A 25,663-nucleotide genomic window follows, 5' to 3' on the forward strand; every position below is an offset into this window, starting at 1 on the left:
TGTGGATTTTCCAGATATCTTATATTGATTTCTAGTTTAATTCTGTTCTTGTCCAAATACACACTTTGTATGATTTCTGTCCTTTTTTTTTATGTATTAAGATTTATTTTATAGTCTAGAATGTGGTCTGCCTTGATGAATGTTCCAAGTGCAAATGAAAAGAATGTATATTCTACAATTGTTGGGTAGAGTGTCATTAGGTAAAATTGGGTAATAATATTGTTTAGGTTGTCTCTATGTTTATGAATTGTCTCCCTATTTGTTCTATCAATTACAGAGAGAGGAGCAATTAAGTCTTCAAATGTAATTGTTGACTTATCTTCTTTTCCTTTCAGACCTGTCAGTTTTGCCTCATGCATCTTGAAGCTGTTATGAATGTATACATTTAGCATTGTTATGTCTCCTTGGAGAATTTACCCCCTTTCCATAGTGTGTTGCAAACAGAATAATGACCTCCCAAAGATGCCCATCCCTTAATTCCTGGAACCTGTATAAATGTGTTACCATACACAGTAAAAAAGGTCTTTGCAGATGTGATTGATGTTATGGACCTTCAGATGAGGTAGGATTATCTGAGTGGGTTCAGTATAGTCACACAAGTCCTTAAAAGCAGCGAGTCTTTCCTAGATGTGGCCAGAGAGATGTAACAATGGAGAAGAGGCAGAAGAAATTTGAAACATGAGAGGGATTCAACATTCCATTGCTGGCTTTGAAGATTGAGGAAGGAGGCTATGAGCCAAGGAATTGCAGGTGGCTCCTAGAAACTGGGAATGGCCCTTAGCTGACAGATAACAGGAAATGGGACCTCAGTCCTACAACCCCAAGGAGCTAAATTTTGTCGAAACTCAGAATTAGCATGAAATGGATTCTCCCATAGAGCCTCCAGAATGGAACACAGCCCTGCCAACACCTTGATTTTAGCCAAGTGAGACTCATAAAGGACTTTTGTCCTTTTACAATGAAGAAAAGACAGTTTATTCAATAAGTGGTGTTGAGAAACTAAACGTCCATGTGCTGAAGAATGAAATTAACCCTTATGTCACATATACACAAAAATCAACTCAATATAGATGAAAGACTCAAACATAAGGCCTGAAACTAAAACTACTAGAAGAAAATACAGGGAAAGTTTCCACAACCTGGTCCAGGCAATGTTTTTTTGGATATGACAAGTGGAATTACATCAATCCAAAAAGCTTCTGCACAGCAAAGGAAACAATCAATAGAGTGAAGAGACATCTACAGAATGGAAGAAAATATTTGCAAACCAAATACCTGAAAATATATAAGAAACTCAAACAACTTAATAGCAAGAGAAAAATTTTGTACTTTAAATGCACTCTCTCTTGGCCTACAAGATTTATGCTGAGAAATGCACTGATAGCCTTTTTGGAATTTTCTGGCATGCGAAAGACTTCTTTTTTTTTTTTTTTTTTGAGACGGAGTTTCGCTCTTGTTACCCAGGCTGGAGTGCAATGGCGCGATCTCGGCTTACTGCAACCTCCGCCTCCTGGGTTCAGGCAATTCTCCTGCCTCAGCCTCCTGAGTAGCTGGGATTACAGGCATGCGCCACCATGCCCAGCTAATTTTTTGTATTTTTAGTAGAGACGGGGTTTCACCTTGTTGACCAGGATGGTCTCGATCTCTCAACCTCGTGATCCACCCACCTCAGCCTCCCAAAGTGCTGGGATTACAGGCTTGAGCCACCGCGCCCGGCCTGACTTCTTTTTTATTGCTGCTTTCAGGATCCACTTTGTCTCTGAATTTTGACAGTTTGATTACAATATGTCTTAGTGTATTCTTGTTTGGACTGAACCTAATTGGAGATTTTTGAGCTTCTCGTACTTGAATATTTATGTATTGTCCCAGCTTTGGGGAGTTTGGGGCTATTACTTTTTTTTTTTAATATGTCTTTCATTATTTTCTCTCTCTTCTCCTTTTTAGATATCTATAATATGAATGTTTTCTCTCTTGATGCTATCTTCAAGCCAATAGGCTTTCCTCATTCCTTTTTATTATTTTTCTCCTCTGACAACATATTTTCAAATAACATTTCTTCAAGTTCACAGGCCCTTTCTTTTAGTTGATAAGTTCTGCTATTGATACTCTCTATTGAATTTTATATTCATTTCAAAATGTGTTTGATTTTTTAAAATAATTTCAATCTCTGTTAAATTTCTCATTTTGTTCATGTATTGTGTTACTGATTTCATATCACTTCTTGCAAGGCATATCAACTGGTAACAAATTCACTCAATTTTTATTTGTTTAAAAAAGTCATTTCTTCTTAACGTTTGAAGGGTCATTTTGCAGGGCACTGAATTTTAGGTTGGTAGTATTTTTCTCTTAACACTAAATATTTTACTCCACTCTATTCTTGCTTGCATGGTTTCTGAGGAAAAGTCAGATGAAATTCTTATCTTTGTTCCTCTATGAGTAAGATATTTTTTCTTTTTTTTTTCAAAATGTTTTCTTTATCTTTGGTTTCTGTGGTTTGAAAATGTTGTACCACAGTATAATTTTTTAAAAATTTATCCTGGTTAGCTTTCTCTGTGCTTCCTGTATCTGTAGTCTGATGTCTGACATTAATTTGGGGTAAATTCTCAGTCATGACTATCACATATTTCTTCTTTTTCTTTCTTCTCTTTTTCATATTACCATTGCACATGTGTTACACCTTTTATAGTTGTCCCACAGTCTTTGCAGATTCTGTTTTGATATATTTCAGTCTTTGTTCTCTGCTTTTCAGTTGATGGAAGTTTTTATTGATATATCCTCAAGCTCAGAGAACCTTTTCTCAGCCTTTTGATATTTGATAGTTTGATTATAATATGTTTTGGTATATCCTTATTTGAGCGTAATTGGAGACATTTAGATTTCTAGCATACTAATAGACTAGATTAGGAAACTAGATGTCTAGTGTATTAATAAGGCCATCAGCCAGGTACAGTGGCTCACACCTGTAATCCTAGCACTTACGGAGGCCAAGGCAGGCAGATTGCTTGAGCCCAGGAGTTCAAGAGCAGCCTGGGCAACATGGTGAAACCCTGCCTCTACCAGAAAAAGAAAATAGAAAAAATTAGCCAGGCATGGTAGAGTGTACCTATTGTCCCAGCTACCCAGAAGGCTGAGCTGGGAGGATCACCTGAGCCCAGGAGGCCAGTTCTGCAGTGAGCTGTGATTGTACCACTTCATTCCAGCCTGGACAAAAGAGTGAGACCTTGTCTTAAAAACAAAACAAAACAACAAACCATCATTCTCATTACAGTGGTTTTTTTGTTTTTATCTCCACCATTTCTTTTTTGTTGGTTCTTAGGATTTCCATCTCTGCTTACATTGTCCATCTGTTCTTCCATGCTGTCTGCTTGATCAGTTAAAGCCTGTAGTATATTACTCATTATTTTAAATTCTCAGTCTGATAATTCTAACATTCTTGCTATGTCTGGTTCTGCTGCCTGCTCTGTCTTTTAAAATTGTGTTTTCTTTTGTTTCATTTTTTTGCCTTTTAGTATGCCTTGTAAATTTTTTCTTGATAGCTAGACATAGTATAACCACGTGAAAGGATCTGCTATAAATAAGCCTTTAGTAATGTGGTGGTTAGATAGGGGTTGGTGCGGGGAGCAAGAGCAAGTGGTCTATACTCATATGATTAGGTCTCAGTCTTTTAGTGAGCCTGTGTTTCTGGGCCATGAACTTCACAGGTGCTTCTACATTTCACCACCTTCTAGTCCCCCTTAGATGGTACAGGATGGTACCTAGTAGGCTGGACTTAGGTGATTCTTTTCCTCCAGGTCAGTTAGGCTCTGATAAAACCCTAGCAAGTTAGTCTCTGGTTAAATAATTTCTGTTAAGGGAAGGCATTGTTAAGAAGCAGCGTGCTCTGGCATATTTCAAAATGTTTTCTTTTTCCTCTCTCTGCCAGAAACATGAGGAGATTTTTCTCCAGTGTTTGTAAGCTCCAGTTCAAACTACTGGTGCTAAAACTCGCAGAAGTGGGGGCCCTCCTATAACTTGGTATCCCCTTGAATTTTTTAACTCTCAGACTTGTCCACACTAAGCCTCCAGGAATTTGTCAATGATGGTTCAAGTTTTCCTACCCCAGCGTTGGTTTTCTTAGTGGTTTCCATTTATTAGTCTCATTGTGGTAAACTGTGATTTATCTCCTTTCACCTGTCTGTCTCTCCAATTTTATGGGCAGCAGTTTGTCCTGTGTCCTAACCTCTATTATAGATGCAAGACGAGTTGTTGATTTTTCATTCTGTTCAACTTTTCTCTTGATGTTAGGATGAAGTGGCATCTTCAAAGCTACTTACATGTGGAACCAGAAGCCAGAAGTCTATTTGGTTATTTTTTGAATCAATATAGTAACGTTCATAGAAGCTGTAATTTGATAATGTGCAATGAACCTTCTGGGGCTTCTAAAAACGGTTTGTTCATAGTACATTTCTTCTGGTGGTTCTTTTTGCAAAGTAGGTTCCTAATATTTCAGTTTAGAGGGGAGAAGTCAGGAGTTTGAGACAGGCCTGGCCAACATGGTGAAACCCTGTCTCTACTAAAAATACAAAAGATATTAGCCAGGTGTGGTGGCGAGTGCCTGTAATCCCAGCTACTTGGGAGGCTGAGGTAGAAGAATTGCTTGAACCTGGGAGGTGGAGGTTGCAGTGAGCCAAGACCACACCATGGCATTCCAGCCTGGACAACAAGAACAAAACCCATCTCAAGAAAAGTAAAAACTAAAAATAAATAAATAAATGTATAGGTAAAGTACCATAGAGCAGAAAAAGATTTTCTTCTGACAGTGATCTCAAAGTAACAGTTTTATGTTGGGACGTGGCAAAAGACAGGATTGTTAGATATTCCCACTACTTGAGTGGTTTTAGTACTCTGGTGATGTGATTTTTGTTTATAGTAATGCAATTAATGGTAGTTGTAGTGGTACCCATATCAACAAGAAAACTGTACTGTTATTCATATGTAGTGAAAGTTCTCATCAGAATTGTCTATTCAGTGGAACGTTTACTTGATGTGACATCCCTGAACAGGTTTAATTGTCCTTCTGTTTCTTAACTAATATTACACATTGGCTCTTCCAATAACCTTTCTACTTGTAATATGTCTACACAGAGGCATAGAGAACAGATAACCTTTTGATCTTATTTTTATTAGAGGAACCAGATATTTCATCTGGAGAACCAGAAATTTGTTTTCATTTCCAGCTTGTTACTTCCTATGGCTTTTTGAAAACATTCAGACACATGTTGGATATAGTCTAAACAGGCATTTATTCATTCAAGTTTTATTTTTCAGGCTCTCTCCTATTTTATATACAGAAAAAGAGGCACAATGTACTTCAGCTGTTAGGCCTACCCCCATAATACTATTTAAACTCAGTCTATTTTTGAACTCTTGTATTGGTTAATATTTACCATCTTTGTTATTTTGAATTTTTGGGCTTGTGTTGGTCTTTCCCATAAATTCTTTTAACAATTTTTCTCACAAGAAGGTTTAACAGTTAAGTGAACCAGTGGTTTAGCTCTGGTAGTAGCTAACAAAATCTTGAATTCTGAAGCATATTTCTATTTTCCCGAGAATGAAGAAAACTATTAGTTTTGGTTTTTAATCAGATCTAAACTATGGTTTAGCTTAACTTCAATGGTCTGCCTTCTGGCCTAGCAATTTCCTGGAGATACTGTGAATGTGATTGTTTGTTTCCCAAGAAAAATGTACAAAAAGGCAGCTTATTTAGGAGGTCAGAGGAAGAAGAAGAAGAAATAGGAAAGGTGTGAATGACAATGAAGATAAAGTTGTATAGAGAGAAAGAGAGATTACTTGAGTCTTGAGAAAAGGTGAGGTAGCTATTGCTTTCTTCTCCCGAGAGGTAGCCTTTTATCACTGCCTTCACTCAAATGATCTAAAAACTGGCAAGTGATGATAAAAGTTGCCATCTATTAAATTTATTGTAGCGAACATGTATGTTCTCCCATGTGTTAGATGAAATGCTGTGCATTTCAACGATTATATGACAGTTCCTGCCAAGAGGGAGTTACACTCCTGTAGAGTCAGTAGAGAATGAAGGAACTAATATGAATTGTATACTTTTCCATTTATGTACCAGACATACTCCCAGACCCTTCAAACATTTTTATCATATTTAATCTTCAAAATAATCCTAAGAAATATGTAGGTTGTTCTTTCTCTCCTCTATTTTGTAATTTGGGCAATGATGACTTGGAGAATTTAAATTGTTTTATTACCAAGGTTGCATAGCAAGAAACATAGTGAGCCAGGACTGAACTTTAATGTACTAAGACATGGACAAATAACTATAGAGCCAGAATGAGATACACAGTTACAGAGGCATAAAAATGGGCCATTGGGTTTTAAAGCCATTGAAGTCTCTTTATCTTTTTTTTAGAGATAGGGTCTCACTCTATTGCCCAGGCTGGAGTGCAGTGGTATGATCATAGCTCACTGCAGCCTCAAACTCCTGGGCTCAAGCAATTCTCCTGCCTTAGCCTCCCTGTAGCTAGGACTACAGGCATGTACCACCACACCCAGCTAATTTTTAAGTTATTTTTTTGTTTTGGTTTGTTTTGGTTTTTGTAGAGACAAAGGTCTCACTCTGTTGCCTAGGCTGGCCTTGTATTTCAGAGGGCCTGGTGAATTGAATGATAACGGAGCAACTGAGGTAGAGCTGCATGTAGGGCTACATAGGAGGAGAACTGGAACATGCTTTTGATGTATTTATTAATATATTTATTTCTAGCTTAGGCCATTCTACAATATGAAACCTCTATCAGAGGCAGATAAAGAAAGAGCAAGAAATCAGTCAATTCCAACACTAGCTGATTTGTTGACACTTGCAAAGAAGGAAAGAAAATTTGTGATATTTGATCTTCGTAGCCCTCCACCAAAACATCCTCTCAGACACACATTTGTCCGCCAAGTAGTAAGCGTGATCCTTGCCTCTAAAATTGAGCAACATCTGGTATGTCTTTCTCAGTATTTATGATACTGGTTGGGAGGTGGGTAGCATGTCATAGGAGCACAGTAGTTGAACTTGGCCTACCTTGTAGATCTTCCCTGTGATCCTTAGGTAATTTTACATGGAAATGAAGATTGTTACTTATACAGCTACATGTGGTAATCGAGGAATGACTCAGTTCAATTTACCTCAGTGGGGAAAACCATTGAGGCTGTTTGCTATTCCAAACCAAACTCAGTACCTTGTTAAAGAGTAATATGTATAATAACTATCTAATGTGACCTGTACCACACCAACATAGATCCATTAGAAAGAGCCTTGGTAACATTAAGGCTTTGAAAACTTGGCATGATGGATGATATAGAAAGCAGAGCTGGGTCTTATTTGAGCAGAGATTTGCTCGTGATGTTTTTCAGAAGCAACTCTCTACATTTAGGCAGTCAGTTGTTCCAAATCCCATAAATTCTCAGAATATGGGTGTGCTATGAGTGAAACAAATACGTCTTGTTACAAATGGAAGCATTTCATAGATAAGTCATAATAGCATCCCTGTTGGCAGGAAATGACTCTTCTCAAAGATGATTTTTTAAAATAAAATAAAAACAGGGCCTCCCTGTATTGCCCAGGCCTGTCTTGAACTCCTGGGCTCAAGGGATCCTCTTGTCTCGGCCTCCCAAAGTGCTAAGATTACAGGCATAAGCACCACACCCAGCCTCAAAGATTATTTTTAACATCATTAACTAGAAGAAATGTTTTTGATTTTCACCATTCATCCACATATGTCAACTAATCTACTTTGCTTGTATGAGTCTTTGTGTATACAGTAGGCCCTTGACACTTGATGTTAGCAGGTAAATGGACAGGGTCGTGAGAAAACTCAGCTCCTAAGTAGCCCTAGTGAAAGACCCATTATAAGAGTTTATTAGAAAATGGTAGGCCATGTTGACTCTTTCACCAAGGACTAGAATCTCCCTTTCTATTCTCTGCAGAATACTACCTGTGCTGGAATGGAGCTCCCTCCATTGTCTATGGGGCTGTTTATATCTGAACAGCTGATTATCTACTGAAGGATTTCTTATTTCTCCTTACAGATTTTTTGGCTGCCAACTCATGATATGCGATATGTCAGGGCTATGGCTCCTGGTTTTCAGCAGGTGGACCGTTTTGTATCCATTGAAACCCTTGCTAAAAAAAATATCAGTATAATAAATGTTGACTACAAGAGGTTGTTCCCTAATGGGTTAAGGTAAGTGTTTGACCACATCTCTCTTGGCACATATTGCCTTACACAAAATACACATTCTAACTAAACACTTAACTTCCCCTTTCGATCACAGAATTTCTTTGTGGGCTTATTTTTGAATCTCCTACTTTCTTTTTCCTACCCCTTCCTCCCTCCCTACCTATGCCAACAAACATTTATCAAGTGTTGAATATGTCCCTGGAACATAGACTTCAGCCTCTCTTGTGTGCTCTAATCTCTCACCATTCAGCACACTTTTTTTGTATGCTTGGCATTTTTGTTTTTATATGAAAGGCAGACGTTGAAAAGTCAGAACTCAAAACGTTGTTTATTTCCTCCTACCATTACCAGATGGATTGCAGTACCTTGTAAATGGCTTTGTGATCCAGATAGCCATATTTCTGGAAGGGATAATTAAGAATATAACAAAACCATTATTTAAAAATGTAAAAATAGCTAATCATGAGAAGAAACTAAAATTATTAACCCCTGTATTTATAAAAGTACAATTAGAGACAAATTTTCAGAATTCAAAGCTCCTGGGAATAAAATGATAACTTTTCCAAGCTTATCTGTTATTAATCATGCTTAATTTAATCCATATCTCCTTTGTCTTAGATTTCAGGTTAATTTTTTATATGATTCTAAATGCTTTAGAGACAAACTCTTTCTTGGGGAGGGAGGGAAGGAGGGAGATAGATAAATAGATAATAGATTAGAAAGAGAGAGAGAGATAATAGATATGTAGAGTCTCCTTTGGATTTCATAAAAGGCTGTTGCATACATCTCTGTTTCTGTTCCTGCTTTTTCTGCTTTTCTGGCCATAGGTTGATCATGATCATATAATAATGTCTTTTTTTCTTTTAGCATTGGAAAATTACATATGTTTTACTCTCTAATTCCCATTCAGAAGATTTTTCTTTACACAACTGCTCCTCTATTTTGAGCATATTTCTATTTTCTTCTACTTTTTTTCAAGTAGAAAATGGCTCTAGAATGATTTCCTTCTCTCTTAATCCTGAGATTAATCTAGTAGTTGAAAAATAATTATGACTTCCATTTATTGAGCTATTAATATGTGTCAGGTTCTATATTTGCTAGACCTGGCCTACCCATCAACTACTCTGGTCACTTTGGACAAGTTTCTAATTGTCAGTTTTCCCCTTTGTAAATTAGAATAACAGTGATACTGAGTGGTTAAAGGTTTAGTGAGATTCCTTGCCACTTTAACTGAGAGTGCCTTAAATGCATTATTTTAATCAAAAGTATATGAGTACAGAGTTACCCTCTGTTTTATTTGTGATGCTAGAAAGTTTTTTTAATGTTTTAAAGAGATTTTTTAAATGTGTAGTATTTTTAGTTGACATGATAATTGTGTATATTTATAGGGTAAAATGTGATGCTTTAATGTAAGTATACAATATGGAATGATTAAATCAAGCTAATTAACATACATGTCACATCTTTTTCATGTTAAGACATTTCATATTTACTCTCAGCTATTTTGAAATATACATTATTATTGACTATAGTTACCCTGCTGTGCAACAGATCTCAAAACATTCCCTCAGCAACTGAAACTTTATGCATTTTGACCAACACCTGCCCTCTCCCTCAACCCTTTGGTAACCAACATTCTACTCTTTGGCAACCAACACTAGCCTTTGGTAACCAACATTCTACTCTCTTTTTCTATAAGTTTGACTTTTTTTTTTTTTAAATGACAGGGTCTTGCTCTGTCATCCAGGCTGAAATGCAGTGGCATGATCATGGCTTACTGTACCCTCCATCTCCTGGGCTCAGGCTATCCTCTCACCTCAGCTTCTCAAGTAACTGGGATTACAGGAACATGCCAACACATTTGGCTAATTTTTAAATTCTATGTAGAGACAGGGTCTTACTCAAGCAATTCTCCCACCCCCACCTCCCAAAGTGCTGGAATTATAGGTGTGAGTCACAGTACCCCACTGTAAGTTTGACTTGTTTGTATTCCACTCATAAGGGAGATCCATCTCCTACCTCTACCTCCCAATTTTCCCACCTCCACCTCCCAAAGTGCTGGAATTATAGATGTGAGTCACCGTACCCCATTGTAAGTTTAACTTTTTTGGATTCCACATATAAGGCCATGTCCTGAATGGCCTTTATTGTAATTTGGTATATTCTTTCTATACATAATCTGTTGAGAGCTTTTATCATGAAAGGGTGCTGAATTTTGTTAAATGCTTTTTCTGCATCTATTGAGATGATCATATGGCCTTTGTGTTTCATTCTGTTAATGCAGTGTGACACATTTATTGATTTGCATATGATGAACCCTCCTTGTATCCCAGGGATAAATCCCACTTGATTATGGTGAATGTTTCTTTTATGGCACTGTTGAATTCAGTTTGTTAGTATTTTGTTGAGGATTTTTATGTCTAAGTTCATCGGTAATATTGGCCTGTAATTTTATTTTTTTGTAGTGTCCTTATCTTGCTTTGGTATCAAGGTAATGCTTGTCTAGTAAAGTGAGTTTGGAAGTATTCCCTCCACTTTAATTTTTTGAAAGAGTTTGATAAAGATTGATGTTAGTTCTTCTTTAAGTGTTTGGTGGAATTCAGCAGTAAAAGCCATTATGTCCTGGGCTTTTCTTCGTTGGTAGACTTTGTATTACTTTTTGAGACTCCTTGTTATTGAACTTATAGTGGTTAAAAAAAAAAAACAACTTTAAATAAAAAAATGTATTGAGGTGAAATTCACATAACATAAAATTTTAAAGTGAACAATTCAGTGGCACCTAGTACATTTACACTGTTGTGCAACTGCCATCTTTAGTTCTAATGCATTTTGATACTGGAAGTTTTTATTTTCTCTCTTTTTCTTGGTCAGTCTTGCTAGGGGTTTATGAATTTTATTAATCATTTCAAAACACTGAATTTTGGCTTCATTATCTTTTTCCTATTGTGGCTTTACTTTCCAATTTCATTGATTTCTGCTCTTTATAATTGTCATCTTTCTACTGACTTCAGTTTTAATTTGCTGTCCTTGCTAATAGATGGCTTTTTCAGTGTAGATAATTAGGTGACCTGTTTTAGATCTTCTTTCTAATGTAGACATTTAAAGCTATAGACTTACTTATTTTTTATTTTTATTTTTTGAGACAGGGTCTTACTCTGTCACTCAGTTTGGAGTGCAGTGGCATGATCTCGGCTCACTGCAACCTCTGGCGTGGGCCGCTGTGCCTGGCCTTAAAGCTATAAATTTACTGTAAGCATTGCTTTAATTTTCTCCCACAAATGGTGTTAATATATTATTTCTTTGTTATCATCCAATTTAAAAGATGTAAACTTTTCTCATTTCTCATTTGACTCGTGGATTACTTAGAAATGTATTGCTAACTTTTTAAACATTTGAGGATTATCTAGCTACTTTAGTTATTGATTTCTGATTTAAGGTTATTGTGACCAGAGAACAAACCTGTATAATTTCAACCCTTATAAATTTTATGGCTTAAATTTTTAAACTATTTTATGGCTCACCATATGGTTTACTTTAGTGAGCTTTCCATGTCCCCCTGAAAATTATGTGCCCTCTTCGGTTGTTGGGTTTGATATTCTATAAATGTCAGTTAGTTCAAGTTGATTGATAGGCTTTTTGAAAATTTCATATTCATTTTTCTTTCTTTTTCTATTGAGCTGATACAAAGGATTAGATTGTAGATCAAACATACACATATCAGATAACTTACCTACTGTCGATATTTATCTTTAAGTTCAAGAATGTAGCAGGTAATCAAGAGTCTCAGACAAAGCAAGGAGAGACATTGATTGTGGCTGTGCAGGTATCTTCCTTTATTGGACACATACTCTGTGGCCCAGAGTAATAGATGAGGCCCCCAAGTGAGTTTGTGCAGGGTTAACTCACTCATAAGGAGAGCAGTTGAGTCATGAAACATCTCTATTTGATAGTCCCAGAGAGTTATCTAGTTTATGTATCATTCTCCAGGGATCCATGCCTCATAAATCTGTTCTAGGCTTTTTACACAATATGTAATAAAGAAAAACTTAATCAGGAACATCCTTTTAAGAACATTATATATAAGGCCACTCTTCCTAGTAAATATTATTATTTTGTTTACTAAAGATCTAGTTACTGTGTTGAAGAGGAGACTTCTCAGACTTTTCAAGATGAAAACTTCCTTCTTTCTTCTGGGAGAAACCTCCCCCCGCCCCGCCAAAAAAAAAAAAAAAAAAAAAAAATGAATGGTTCCTTATACTGACATCTGTCAGTTACCAATATATATCCAATTATATATATCTGTCAGTTACCAATATATATCCAACTGTTAATATATCCAACTGTGATTGTTGATTTGTGTTTTTCTTTTTTCCTTCTTGTATTTTGAAACTGTTTTATTAAGTGCATTTGCACTTAGAATTATTAGATATTGGTGAATTGGCCCCTTCATTATGAAATGTCCCCTGTTTAAGGTAATTAATCTTATCTAAAATTTACTTTTTCTGTATCAATATTGCTGTGCTGGCCTTCTAATAATTTGTGTTTGCTCAATATGTCTTTTTCTATCCTTTAGCCTTCAACCACTTTGTATCTTTTATCAACAAAATTTTGTCAGTTCTTTTATATCTAGTAGGACAATCTCTGACTTTTAATTGGAATGTTTGGTCCATTAATATTTAGTTCACATATTAATACAGTTGGGTTTACATTACCATCCTGGTTTTTTTTTTGTTTGTTTTTTTGTGGTGTTTTTTTTTTCTTTTTTTTTTTTTTCTATTTGTTTTTTCTATTCCTTGTGGGGTTTTTTGGTCACTTCTTTTCTCTCTTTTTATTTTTTAATCATTTTTTGGTATCTCATTCTATCTCTTCTATTGTTTTTTAAGTTTTTGTTGTTGTTGTTGTTAGAGACAAAGTCTTGCTCTGTCACCCAGGCTGGAGTGCAGTGATGTGATCCTAGTTCACTGTAGTCTTGAACTACTAGGCTCAACCAATCTTCCTGACCCAGCCTCCAGAGTAGTTAGAACTGGAGGTATATGCCACCACACCTGGCTATTTTAAAAAAATTTTTGTACAGACAGAGTCTTGCTCTGTTGTGACGCTGGTCACAAAATCCTGGCCTGAAGCCATCCTTCTGCCTTGGCCTCCCAAAGCATTGGGGTTATAGGCATGAGTTGCCATATCTGGCTCCAGCTGACTTTTTACATCTTTGGATTATTTTTTACTGATTTCTCTAGGAACTATAGCTGTGCAGTTACTCCAGCACTATTTTTTGAAAAGACTATCTTACTTCCATTGAATTGCTTTTGCACCTTGGTCAAAAATCATTTGTCACCTTTGTTTGAGTCTATTTCTGGATTTTTGTTTCTGTTCCATTGATTTATGTGTCTATCTCTCCTCTTATACCACACTAGCTTGATTACTCTAGCTATATAGTAAGTCGTAATATCAGGTTGAGTGATTCCCTCTCACACTATTTTTTTTTTTCAGATTATTTTAATTATAGTAGGGCTGTGCTTTTCCATATACATCTTAGAATCCACTTGCCTGTTTGTACAAAAAACCCTTGCTGGAGTTTTTATGGGCTCTTCATTAAACTTACAGATCAATTTAGGGGAGAATTGGCATCTTTACTACATTGAATTTCTAATCCATGAACACATATGTCAGTCCATTTGTTTAAGAAAGTGGGCAAAGGATAGGAGTAGACATTTCTCAAAAGAAGACATACAAGTGACTAACAAACATAAAAACATGCTCAGCATCACTGCTCATCGGAGAAATACAAATCAAAACCCTGATGAGATACCATCTCACACCAGTTAGAATGGCTATTACTAAAAAGCCAAAAAAATAACAGATGTTGAAAAGGTTGTAGAGAGAGAATGCTTAGACACTGTTGGTGGGACCTCAGATTAATTCAGCCCCTGAGGAAAACAGTTTAGAGATTTCTCAAAAAATTAAAAATGTAACTACCATTTGACCCAGCAATCCCATTACTGGGCATCTACACAAGGGAACATAAATTGTTCTACTAAAAAGATACCTGTTCTTGTATGTTTATTGCAGCACTATTTACAATAGCAGAGACATGGAATCAATGTAACTGCTCATCAGTGGTGGATTAGATAAAGAAAATGTGGCACATATACACTATGTAATACTATGCAGCTATAATAAAGAATGAAATCATGTCCTTTGCAGCAACATGGATGTAGCCGGAGGCCATTATTCTAAGTGAATTAGTGCAGAAACAGATCAGATACCACATGTTCTCACTTACAAGTAGGAGCTAAACGTTGGTTACACATGGACATCAAGATGGAAATGATGGACACTGGGGAGTCCAAAATGGGGGAGAGAGTGAGAAGGGCAAGGGTTGGAAAGCTACCTATGGGGTACTATGTTCACTATTTGGGTAGCGGGTCTAAACCTGTTTTTATTTAGTATCATGTGATATAGCCATGTATTAAACCTGCACATGTGTCTCCTGAACTTAAAATTTAAACAAACAAGAAATGTGATTGGTTTTTGAGTTTTGGTTTAAACAGGCAAAAATAAGTTACTTTTTACTATTTTTTCCTCATTTTATTTTAAAAATTTGTCTTTATGTTGTTTGTAGGGATTGGCTCATAGATAATTCTAACATGTTGGGTAACTAATTGCTAGCACCTCTCTGTTAAGGAGGCACTATTATTATTTTACAGTTTCTACACTGAGGCCAAGAATTCACTAAGCTTGTATATGAGAGAGCTGGGATTCAAACCCAGGCTTCTACAGAGCAGTTTCCAATATGCCATACCATTTCAAAGTTGAAAAAATTTTTTGAAGGCACTTACGTGGTATGTTTTCTGAGAAATCGAATCCCTGAAAATGACAACTTAGCTAGAATTACTAGGTGTTCCTCCACTTATTTTCTTCCTGTCTCTATAAACAGTGCACAAGTATCCACTGACATATAGTACCATAGGAAGAATTAGGTTTTATTCCTCCTATTTTCATTACTTGCAATAATTCTTTATATTTAAAACTTAATAAGTTCACCAGATTGGTACTCATTTATTTATTTTTTCAATTAATATTTGTGGAGCCTGCTGTTATGCTAGGTACTGAAAATCCAGAGTTAAATAAGATACAGTCTCTGCTTTTATTTTGCTTAGAGTCAAGTAAAGAAGACTGAGAAGTGGGCAGATCATTTGAGCAGGGGAGGATAAGTGCTCTGATAGAAGTGAATATGTAGGTGCTGCTACACAATACCATGCCAGAGCCAGCCCATATCAGCTTGTTATTAAATATTCAGAACCTACAAATTGATTCTACCAATGGTTGCTTGCAATTAGCTATGGTAGGAGTGTTTATAACATGGAAATTTGCAAATGCTATATTAGGGCTTTCCTTTTCTTTTTCCTTTTCCCCATTCTTTGTTTCTTTTTTTTTTTTTAATTATGTTTTCTTTCTTCCTTTTTATTATTCTCCTTAGGACATCTGGTTTACCAGCACACCACTGTTGCTACAGGAGCAGAGGTGCTAAATCCAATCCTTTATCTCATTGTAGCATGAGCCCACCATGTCACAAACCTGGTGGCTGTTCCCCTTTTAGATGATGAGAATGAAAGTTGGTCTAAATCCACTGTGGGTTCTGTTTTTGTTCCAGAGATTATAAAGCAGCTAACATCCATATCAACTTATATACCGTCAATGAGCCTTGGCTTTTCTCACTGGCGTGGTGCTCCAGGATTAACTCAGTGACCACAGACAACATTGGGATCCTGAGTCAGCTTAATCACCCTCACTTCTTCATGGTGAGCTGGTTGTCCAGATTGTTCTTCCAGGCTTGGTACAATAGCAGTGCAGGTCCCCCAGCCCTGTGTTGCCCACAATGCTGTCCCCTAGGGAGCCACTTAAGAGCACAGATTTCTATGAATATTGGAGATGTGGTATTTTCCATTCTCTCACACAGATCCTTCTTGGATTTTCAGGCAAAATTTAGTATTGTTATAACAATTGACATTTATTGAATCCTTACAATGTGCTTTACATGCATTATGTCATTTTATCCTTTGAATTGGCCACTTATCTTCATGAGGAGACTGAAGCTCGAAGATATCTGTGCATGTGGTCTCGTGAGGTAGGATTCAGAATGAGGTCTGACTTCAGAGTTGAGTTGTTGTAGCCCCACCTTTGTAAAGGCATGGCAACAATTGACAACAGCATGGAGAGTGGGCAGAAAACCAAGCCTATTTGACTCCGAAGTGGAAACTGTGTGCCCTAACAAATTGCTTTTGAAGAGGGTAGCCAGTGTCTGGTTGCCTGGTCTGATTGCCTGTTCTAGGCCTTCTGCTGCTTATTGCCAGAGGCTTGAGGACCTGAAGACATGGTTTACAATCCCAGCCAAATCCTATCACTCACTGTCTGTGGAGGGAGCCCCCAGCCAACCAGTTACTGCTGCAGAACCTGTTCTTATCTGTGTAAAAAGTAGGTTGACTGAGTGGGACACAATAGCATACAGCGGAAAACACTTTAGTTTTGCTCCATTGATTCTTTAAACCTGGTCTGTGATCTAGGCCTTTCTCTGCCCTTGAATGAAATTTCACTCAGGTCCTGTGGCTTTTCCAAACACTCTTAGATAACGTTTAAAAGTTCACTTTTAGTCATCAAAAAGCCTCACTTCAGAATTAAAGTGTCCAATCCCAAGTAATAACCCAAACTCCAAACAGTTTTGAAATTTAAAGCCGTTGACAGAGAAACCTAAGAGGGGAGGGGCCTCAAGTTACCTCCTCCATATCTCCACCCTCACTGGCCTGGGCATCTGACCTGTGCAGGGTCAGAACCAGGAGAGAAGGGATCAGGGTCAAGGGCACAGTCTTACAGGGTCAGTACTGCACCCAGGCCCTCTGGTGGAAAGGAGAAATTGCTAACTTCTTACCCTGGGGACTTGGGCAGCTTTCTAGAGATGACCCTGAAGGCAGGTCACTTGGCACAGGTGGAGCCTTTCCACCCATCTATTCCCATAAAACTCCCCTTCATGTATATATTATGTATTTTTCTTACATTTTTAAATTCAGTTATTATGAAAATGCCTAATTTAGAAAGCAGCATACCCCTCCATAATTCTATTCCCCGAATCAATAATGTCTTAAAGTTGTCCCTTTAGGAGATACTCATTTACTTAAATGATGCTATTTCTGAATGCATTTTTTTCATTTTAATATTCAAGTTGATGATAAATCCATGTGATTCAAAATTCAAAAAGTATAAAAGGATATATGTAAAACAAACAAACTTCCTTCCATGTCTGGCCTGGGCATTTTTAAAGGACCCAATACATGGTTCCCAGCCTATGGCGTGTGTCATTTTATTCAGGGAGGTGGGACTGGTATCCCAGAGGTCTTTACAGGCAGCCCACACTCCAGAATTAGACTGATTCAGATCTAGATTCAGATCTTGGCTCTACTACTTACTGTGTAAATGTGGAAATATTAGTTAACCTATTTGTGGTTTTTTGTTTTTACTTTTTGTAAATTGGGGATAATAATCGTGTAGTAGAAACCCTTGTGTCCAACATAATTTTGTCTGATCATTGGTCTCATAATTGAGAAAATTGAAGTGAGAAATCATTTTAAAATGTTATATACTTTATCAGTTAGCTTTTAATGCTTAATAAAAATCTCTAAAACTTAGTGTCTTAAATATTTATCTTGTCTCAATTCTAGTTGATGGCTAGGTGGTGCCTCTGGTTTGAGCCAGGTCAGCTGGGCTGGATAGTCTAGGATGCCTTGTTCATTTGTTGAGAGGTGCACCAGGGATGACTGAGTTTCTCTTCATGTTGTCGCTCATCCTCAAGATGGCTGGCTGGAGTGTGTTCACCTGGTAAAGACAGGTTCCCAAGAGCAAGAGAGAGCAAGCCCCAAAGCACATGCACTTTTAGGTTCTCCCAGTATTGTGTTTGCTTAGGCTCCATTGGCCAAGGAAAATCACATGGTCAAGTTCAGATTCAGGGTGGGAGAGAAACAGACTTTACCTCTTGACAGGGAGGTACAGCTAAGTCATGTTATGTAGGGGCCTGCATGTAGGTTTGAAAGGAATTTTGTGGTCATTTGTATAAACAGTATGCCACACACATACCTCACAAATTTTATTTTAAAATACTCATTCACCTTTTGACATAGCCATTTCTTTGAGGATATTTCAGCTGATTGAGTTCTATTTAAACATCCAAATGAACTAGTTATGATTTCTAATTGTCCTTTCTTTTAAACACTACAAGAACTTAAAGTCATTAGGAGAATCAGTCTGAATGAGGAATCCACCTAGGTTTTTATAATCCCCCAAAGGCTTGTAGTGTTTCACCTACATGTAATCTAATTGCAGTTTATTCTTTAATGATCTATTTTGTCCTTACTGAGTTTTTCAAAGCATTTGACTTAGTTTCTTTGAAAATGATACACTTTTGTCACTCAGATCTCACAAATTTAAGCAGTATCTAATTAGATTGCACTGTTAACAATAACAAGTTTAGTTGACTTAAGCCATTTGGGAAACAAAGACAACTGATTCTTTGTGAACATTCTACTCATCTGGTAGGCCTCCTGGAGCAAGCAGCTGACTACAGCAGCCCTCAGTCAATATTTTTCCCAGAGGGGATTAAGAGCCTCAGTTCAATGGAAGTTGGTTAAGAGTTTCTACTAGTAGGGCTATTGTGAGGCTTAAATGTGAAAATACCCCTGAAGTGCTTAGAACACCTAGCTGGCTCCTGTTAATTGCTCACTGTTAGTTGTTGTTATCATTTATCATGATCATTAGTGAAGGGAAGGGAAGCTCAAGGGAAGACCTTGGGATAGGGTGGAGAGTGGCCTGAGAAAGGATAAAATGTGTCAGCCCTAATAGCATCAAGTAAAATTGGAGAGGCAGCAATGGAGCTGGAAAGGAAGCATCAAACTCAATGAGAGGACCCAGAAGACAGACCTCTGGGAAATAGGTGACTTGGGCAAGGAGCATAGAGGAGGGGCATGTAGGTAAGGGGGAGTTATACTTGAGTCTTAGTAATTGTAGTGTGATGCTTTAGAACAATGGTTCCCAAATGCTGGCTCAAAGACACGCAGCTTCAGCATCACCTGGGAGTGTGTTAAAAATGCAGACATTCTCATTCCTTAGGTCTCTAGTGAAACCCAGAAACCTGTACTACTAAAAGCCGCCCAGGGAGGCTTGGCTGTGTAGCCAGGTTTGAGAAGCCATGCCATGAAAACAGCACTAGAAGTCAAAAACCTGGACTGTGGTCTTGAGTCCAGAATAGGCTTGTGTGACTTTTCTGAGACCCCCTATGCCTTCTGTCTTGAGAGATGAAAGGTGAAATGAAAGATGTGAAGTGTTCTGTTCCCTCTAGAACCCCCTGCATGTATAAGGGTGACTGTTAGGACACTTGCAGGGACTCTCTGTGTTTGAGAATGCCACATCAATCAAGGTTCCTTGGCTTATCTATCCCCTCTTCCTCTCCTCCTCCAGCCTTGGCAGCAAAGCAAGGGACTTAGACCATATGATCCAAAATCCCTTCTAACTGTAAAGTTCTTTCACTATGGTTTGTTTTATGTTTTGCAGACACCAAGGTCCTATATGTTCATGTGGCTCCTTGCAGATATCATTTCTGTACTTTTTATTATTACCATATTTTGTTTTCACTGGTAAGTATATATTTATAATTTTAAATAAATTTTTTTCCAAAATAAAATAAATGGATTCTTATAGGAAATTGAGAAAAATAAGTTATACTCTTCCCATAATCCCACATGGCAAGACGGCATTTATAATCTGAAGCTCTCTTCTCATGCTGTCTATGGTTCCTCACATCCCTTTGACCTCCCCAACACAAGACAGTATTTTCAGGATAAGGACTGTCACTAAAGCTTAGTCAGGCCTATTACTGTGGATCCAATGTGAAGCAGTTGAAAGGACAGGGCTTGAATATTGCCCAGAACAAGTGCCTCCATCTTCCCGCCTTTCATGAAACTGGGTATAGCAATGTGCAAAGAGCAAGTTCATGAACCAGGAAGACTAGGTCTTAGCCCTGGCTTTGCCCCTTAGTTACTAGGTGACCCTGAAAAAATAACTGCTCCTTTCTGGGCCATAATCAATTTTTTTTTTTTTTTAATGGAGTCTTACTCTGTCACCCAGGCTGGAGTGCAGTGGCACGATCTCAGCTCACTGCAACCTTCACCTCCTGAGTTCAAGTGATTCTCCTGCCTCAGCCTCCCAAGTAGCTGGGATTACAGGCACCTGCCACAACACCTGGCTAATTTTTTTTTTTTTTTTTTGAGATGGAGTTTCGCTCTTGTTACCCAGGCTGGAGTGCAATGGCATGATCTCAGCTCACCGCAACGTCCGCCTCCTGGGTTCAGGCAATTCTCCTGCCTCAGCCTCCTGAGTAGCTGGGATTACAGGCACATGCCACCATGCCCAGCTAATTTTTTGTATTTTTAGTAGAGACAGGGTTGAACCGTGTTGACCAGGATGGTCTCGATCTCTTGACCTTGTGATCCACCCACCTCGGCCTCCCAAAGTGCGGGGATTACAGGCTTGAGCCACCGCGCCCGGCCCAACACCTGGCTAATTTTTGTATTTTTAGTAGAGATGGGGTTTCACCGTGTTGGCCAGGCTGGTCTTGAACTCCTGACCTCAGGTGATCTACCCGCCTGCCTTGGCCTCCCAAAGTGCTGGGATTATAGGCATGAGCCATCACGCCTGACCCATAATCTTTTTATCTGTACAAGAAAATGACATTTGAGAATCCTTGCAGGCAAATGCTATAAAATGGTAAGTTTCAAGATGAAATGGGGAAGAACATCCTGTAAGAGAAACGTTAGAGGAGACCATGGTTCTTTAAACCCCTTCATTTTTCATGGTTGGTCTGCTTCCTTCTAGGCGGAGAGAGACTAAAAAAGAAAAATTGCTTGAAACCTCCAGAAATTCCACAGGTAAAGTTAGAGGCCTAGCTCACTCCTGTCTCTTCATGCCTACTCATTGCTTCCAGGAGACAGGGGCTGCTTTTCATGTCCCCAACAAGAGCTGAGGGTGTTTGGAAAGTTGTGGGTGGGGTAGGGGCAGGGACCAGGGGAAATATAGGCTGAGCACAGATTCTGGAGGACTCTGTACATCAGGCCTCAGATTTTCAATTTCATCCTCTAAGCAATGAGGCCCCCTGGAAGATTTCAAGCATGGGTGTTTACTTCTTCATATATTCACATGTCATATAGCCACTAAGTCCATACTTTGTGCCAGGCACTTAGAGAGGGGCTAAAGATAACTGAAGGACGTCTGTGGAGGGTGGCTGGAGAGAGGGGAGGGGCTGGCCCTCAAAGAGCAGTGAGGAAGCAGATAAAAGTATAGCCGTTGACATCATTGAGCCAGGAATCTAGGTCCAGGACAGAGTGGCTGCCATGCCCATTAGGGGGAAGGTGCTTTTTGGGTGTCATTTGTGGGTGATGTATGTTGGAGGCTAGAGGAAGAAAACCTCAGCAGTTCTGGAATTGCTAGACTAGAGTCAAGTCACTGTATATTGGCAGTTAGGAGATGGCAAGTGAGTATCACACAAGGAAGCCATATGTAAAGGGCTAAAGAAGTGAACTAGGCCTAGTAACAGGAAGGGATGGTTTTGAAGATGATCACACAGTGATTTGCTAGTTTTGGAAGCCAATTCTGTGTCAAACGGAAATCAACTAGGAGGCAGAAGACTGTGTGATGTGGGATATAATTTCCTTCCGAAACTCCTGGAGACTTAAGTAAAGTTGGAACAGTCACAAAATCATGAGTTAATTTAATTTCTTATGGACAATGGTGAAGCTCTTGATAATTCCATGTACCACCTGGCAGATGAGTGGAACTGATACAACACTTAGGTTTGCAGGAATAAATCCACAGGGATCATGAAAAACTAAGTTTAGAAATTTGAATATATTAAATAGAAGGCAGTGGTCTTTGATATGCTGTGAAGCTGAAGGTTTAAGCCGAGTTTACCCAGATCTCTCTGAGGCAGGGAGATCTAAAGTTATATGAGTTACAAGTTACAAGATTCCAAGTTACACGGAATTTAAGATCACTCTACTGGCTATGTTAAGAAGTCTGAAGCTAACTAATGATTCCAGCTATCTTAGGATTATATCAGCAGTTGTTCCTTAGTAAGCTAGGGCTGACATAACAAAATAGCATAGACTGGGTGGCTTGAACAACAGAAATTTATTTTCTCACAGTTCTGGAGGCTTGAAGTCCAAGATCAAGGTGCTGGCAAATTTGGTGAAGAGCCCTAGTGAACACTGTCTTCTTAGCTTGAATACTGATGCCTTCTCACTGTGTGTTCACATGGCCTTTCCTCTGTGTGTGCTTGGGAGAGTGGGATCTCTGGTCTCTCTTCCTCTTCTCATAAGGACACCGGTCCTATTGGATTAGGGTGCCACCCTTATGGCCTCATTTAACCTTAATTACCTCCTAAAAGGGCCCTGTCTCCAAATACAGTCACCCTGAGGGTTAGGTCTCTTGACATATGAAATTGGAGTTGGGGAAACATAACTCAGCCCATAACAATAATCCAGCCAAGAAGTGATAGAACCTGGGGATGAGAAGGAAACATGGTTGGGAAAGAAGTTTTGAAAGTAAAATTGAAGAACTATATAAACCTAGATAAAAGAGGTGGCTATAATGCCTTAGAAAAAGTACTCCGTTAACTTGACCTTACCCACTACCATGTTGAAATGGTGATAAGAAAAGGTGAGTAGAAAATAAATTGAGGATTTTCCCTGTTTTTAAAAGCTCTTTGTTGCCTGTTACAGAAACCAGTTTTTGTTGATCTAAGCAGAAAGAAAAGGCCTTGGAAAGCTATTTGGGTACCTCGAAGAGATACCTAGAAGGTACAGGACCAAGTTTAGAATCAGGGAAGGAACAAGGAAGACTAAAAAGAAGCCAGGACCTCAGCCATAACCACAGCCCAGATCCATTCAAGTTGAGGAGAATGGAGCCTCGTCTATTAAATACAGAGTTCCATACCATCTCCAGGGTGGGCATGTACTGCTGCATCTACTGATGCCGTGTCCACCACCAGAAGGCATTCATTGCCTCTCTAGTGTGAGGGAATATTTTTCAGCAATTTAAATGAGTCAAGTTTGTTGTCTTTTGTCTTCGGTAGTTTCTTAAGCAAAGTTTTCAGTTTTCTTACTCCTGTTCCTCTGTAACATGTCTTTTTTTCCTCTGGCTACATTTTACGATTACTCCTTTTATTATTGGTTTTTAGTAGTTTGATTATGGCTTACTTTGGTGTGTGTGTGTGCGTGTGTTAGAAAGAGAGAGAGAGAGAGAGAGAGAGAAACTATCTTGCTTAGAGTTTGCTGAAATTCTTAGATTGGTTGGAGTATAATTTTTATCAAATCGGACATACTTTTAGTCTTTATTTCTTCAAATATTTTTCTGCCCCTGCTGGGATTCTGGTTACACATATTAGACATGTGTATTATCCCATAGGTTACTGAGACACTGTATTTTTGTTTGTTTCTTTTCTTTTCTTTTCTTTTGAGACGGAACCTTGCTCTGTTGCCCTGGCTGGAGAGCAGTGGCATGATCTCAGCTCACTGCAGCCTCCAACTCCCAAGTTCAAGCAATTCTTCTCCCTCAGCCTTCTGAGTAGTCACATTTAAATAATAATTTTTCTTTATTTTGGATATATTATATTGCTCTGTGTACTAGTTTTTTGTTTTGCTTGTTTGTTTAGAGGCAAAGTCTCACTCTTTTGCCAAGTCTGGAGTATAGTGGCATGATCATGGTTCACTGCAACCTTGAACTCCTGGGCTCAAATGATCCTCCTGCCTCAGCTTCCTGAGTATCTGGGACCACAGGCACACACTACCATGACTGGCTAATTTTTTCAAAAAAATTGTAGAGATGGTATCTCACTATGTTGCCCCAGGCCGATTTCAAACTCCTGACCTCAAGCAACCCACTTGCCCTGGCCTCCCAAAGCACTGGAATTACAGATGTGAGCCACCATGCCCAGCCTATGTTAGTTTTTTATTGCTGTATTTTAAAAATTACTTCAAACAGCTCAACATTACAAAAATTTATTATCTCACAGATACAAATTTATAAAGGTTAGACAGTTCCTTTACTTAGTCTTTCAAGGCTAAAATCAGGGTATCAGTTGGGGCTGCAATCTTATTTGAAGTTTATGGTCCTCTTCCAGGCTAACTTCTTGTTAGCAGAATTAAGTTGCTCCTAGTTGTAGAAGTGAAGTCATCTCTGTTTTCTTAATGGCTGTTAGCAGGGTTTAGCTCTGAGCTTCTAGAAGTGATTCTCAAGTCCTAACCATATTGTCCTCACAAAATGGCAGCTTACTTCTTCAAAGCCAACAAGAGAATATCTCTCCAGTCTGCTATGATGAAGTCTATGTAATGAATGTAATGTCATGTAATCATTGGAGTAATTATCCCAGAACCTTTGTGATATAGCGTAACCTAATCAAGAGAGATAACTATCCTATCATAGACACAGGTCTCACCCCACTCAAGGGAAGGGGATTAGATAAGGGATATAAACCAGAGGTTGGGAATCTTTAGGGTTATCGTAGAATTTTGCCTCCCATGCCATGTCTTCCACTTCACTTATCTTATATAATATCTAATTTGCTGTTGATTTCAATCAGTGAAGTTTTTATTTCAAATATTGTATTTTTAATCTCTAGAACTTCCATTTGGTTTTTTTATATCTCACCTTTTCCCCCTCATTGTGTTCATGTTCCTTTAAATATTTAAACATAGTTATAATCATTGTTTTAATAGTCCTTTCTGCTTATTCCATCACCTCTGTTATTTCTGGCTCTATGTCGTTCTCTCTCGTGTGCTCTCTCCTTTTTATTTTATTTTATTTTTTAATTGCATTTTAGGTTTGGGGGTACATGTGAAGAACATGCAAGATTGTTGCATAGGTACACACATGGCAGTGTGGTTTGCTGTCTTCCGTCCCCTCTCCTGTATCTGTCATTTCTCCCCATGCTATCTCTTCCCACCTCCCCACCCCCCGTCCCTCCCCCATTTCCCCCCAACGGACCCCAGTGTGTAGTGCTCCCCTCCCTGTGTCCATGTGTTCTCATTGTTCAACACCCGCCTATGAGTGAGAATATATGGTGTTTGATTTTCTGCTCTTGTGTCAGTTAGCTGAGAATGATGGTTTCCAGGTTCATCCATGTCCCTACAAAGGACGTGAACTCATCGTTTTTGATGGCTGCCTAGTATTCCATGGTGTATATGTACCACATTTTCCCTATCCAGTCTATCATCGTTGGGCATTTTGGTTGGTTCTAGGTCTTTGCTATTGTAAACAGTGCTGCAATGAACATTGGTGTGCACGTGTCCTTGTAGTAGAATGATTTATAATCCTTTGGATATATACCCAGTAATGGGATTGCT

General features: G+C 38.4%; 1 protein-coding gene across 1 annotated transcript in view; it reads left to right on the plus strand.

Moving 5' to 3' along the window:
* GDPD4 (glycerophosphodiester phosphodiesterase domain containing 4) overlaps positions 1 to 25,663 on the plus strand; it is an 82,973-nt gene that overhangs the window by 48,420 nt on the left and 8,890 nt on the right. The window contains exons 11-15 of the mRNA XM_003942963.3: positions 6,767 to 6,988; positions 8,077 to 8,231; positions 15,880 to 16,027; positions 19,821 to 19,903; positions 21,141 to 21,193. Coding sequence (XP_003943012.1) covers positions 6,767 to 6,988; positions 8,077 to 8,231; positions 15,880 to 16,027; positions 19,821 to 19,903; positions 21,141 to 21,193 — 661 coding nt within the window. The remainder of the gene's footprint in view (positions 1 to 6,766; positions 6,989 to 8,076; positions 8,232 to 15,879; positions 16,028 to 19,820; positions 19,904 to 21,140; positions 21,194 to 25,663) is intronic.

This window comes from Saimiri boliviensis, chromosome 6, assembly GCF_048565385.1.
Source record: "Saimiri boliviensis isolate mSaiBol1 chromosome 6, mSaiBol1.pri, whole genome shotgun sequence".
Taxonomy (NCBI): domain Eukaryota; kingdom Metazoa; phylum Chordata; class Mammalia; order Primates; family Cebidae; genus Saimiri; species Saimiri boliviensis.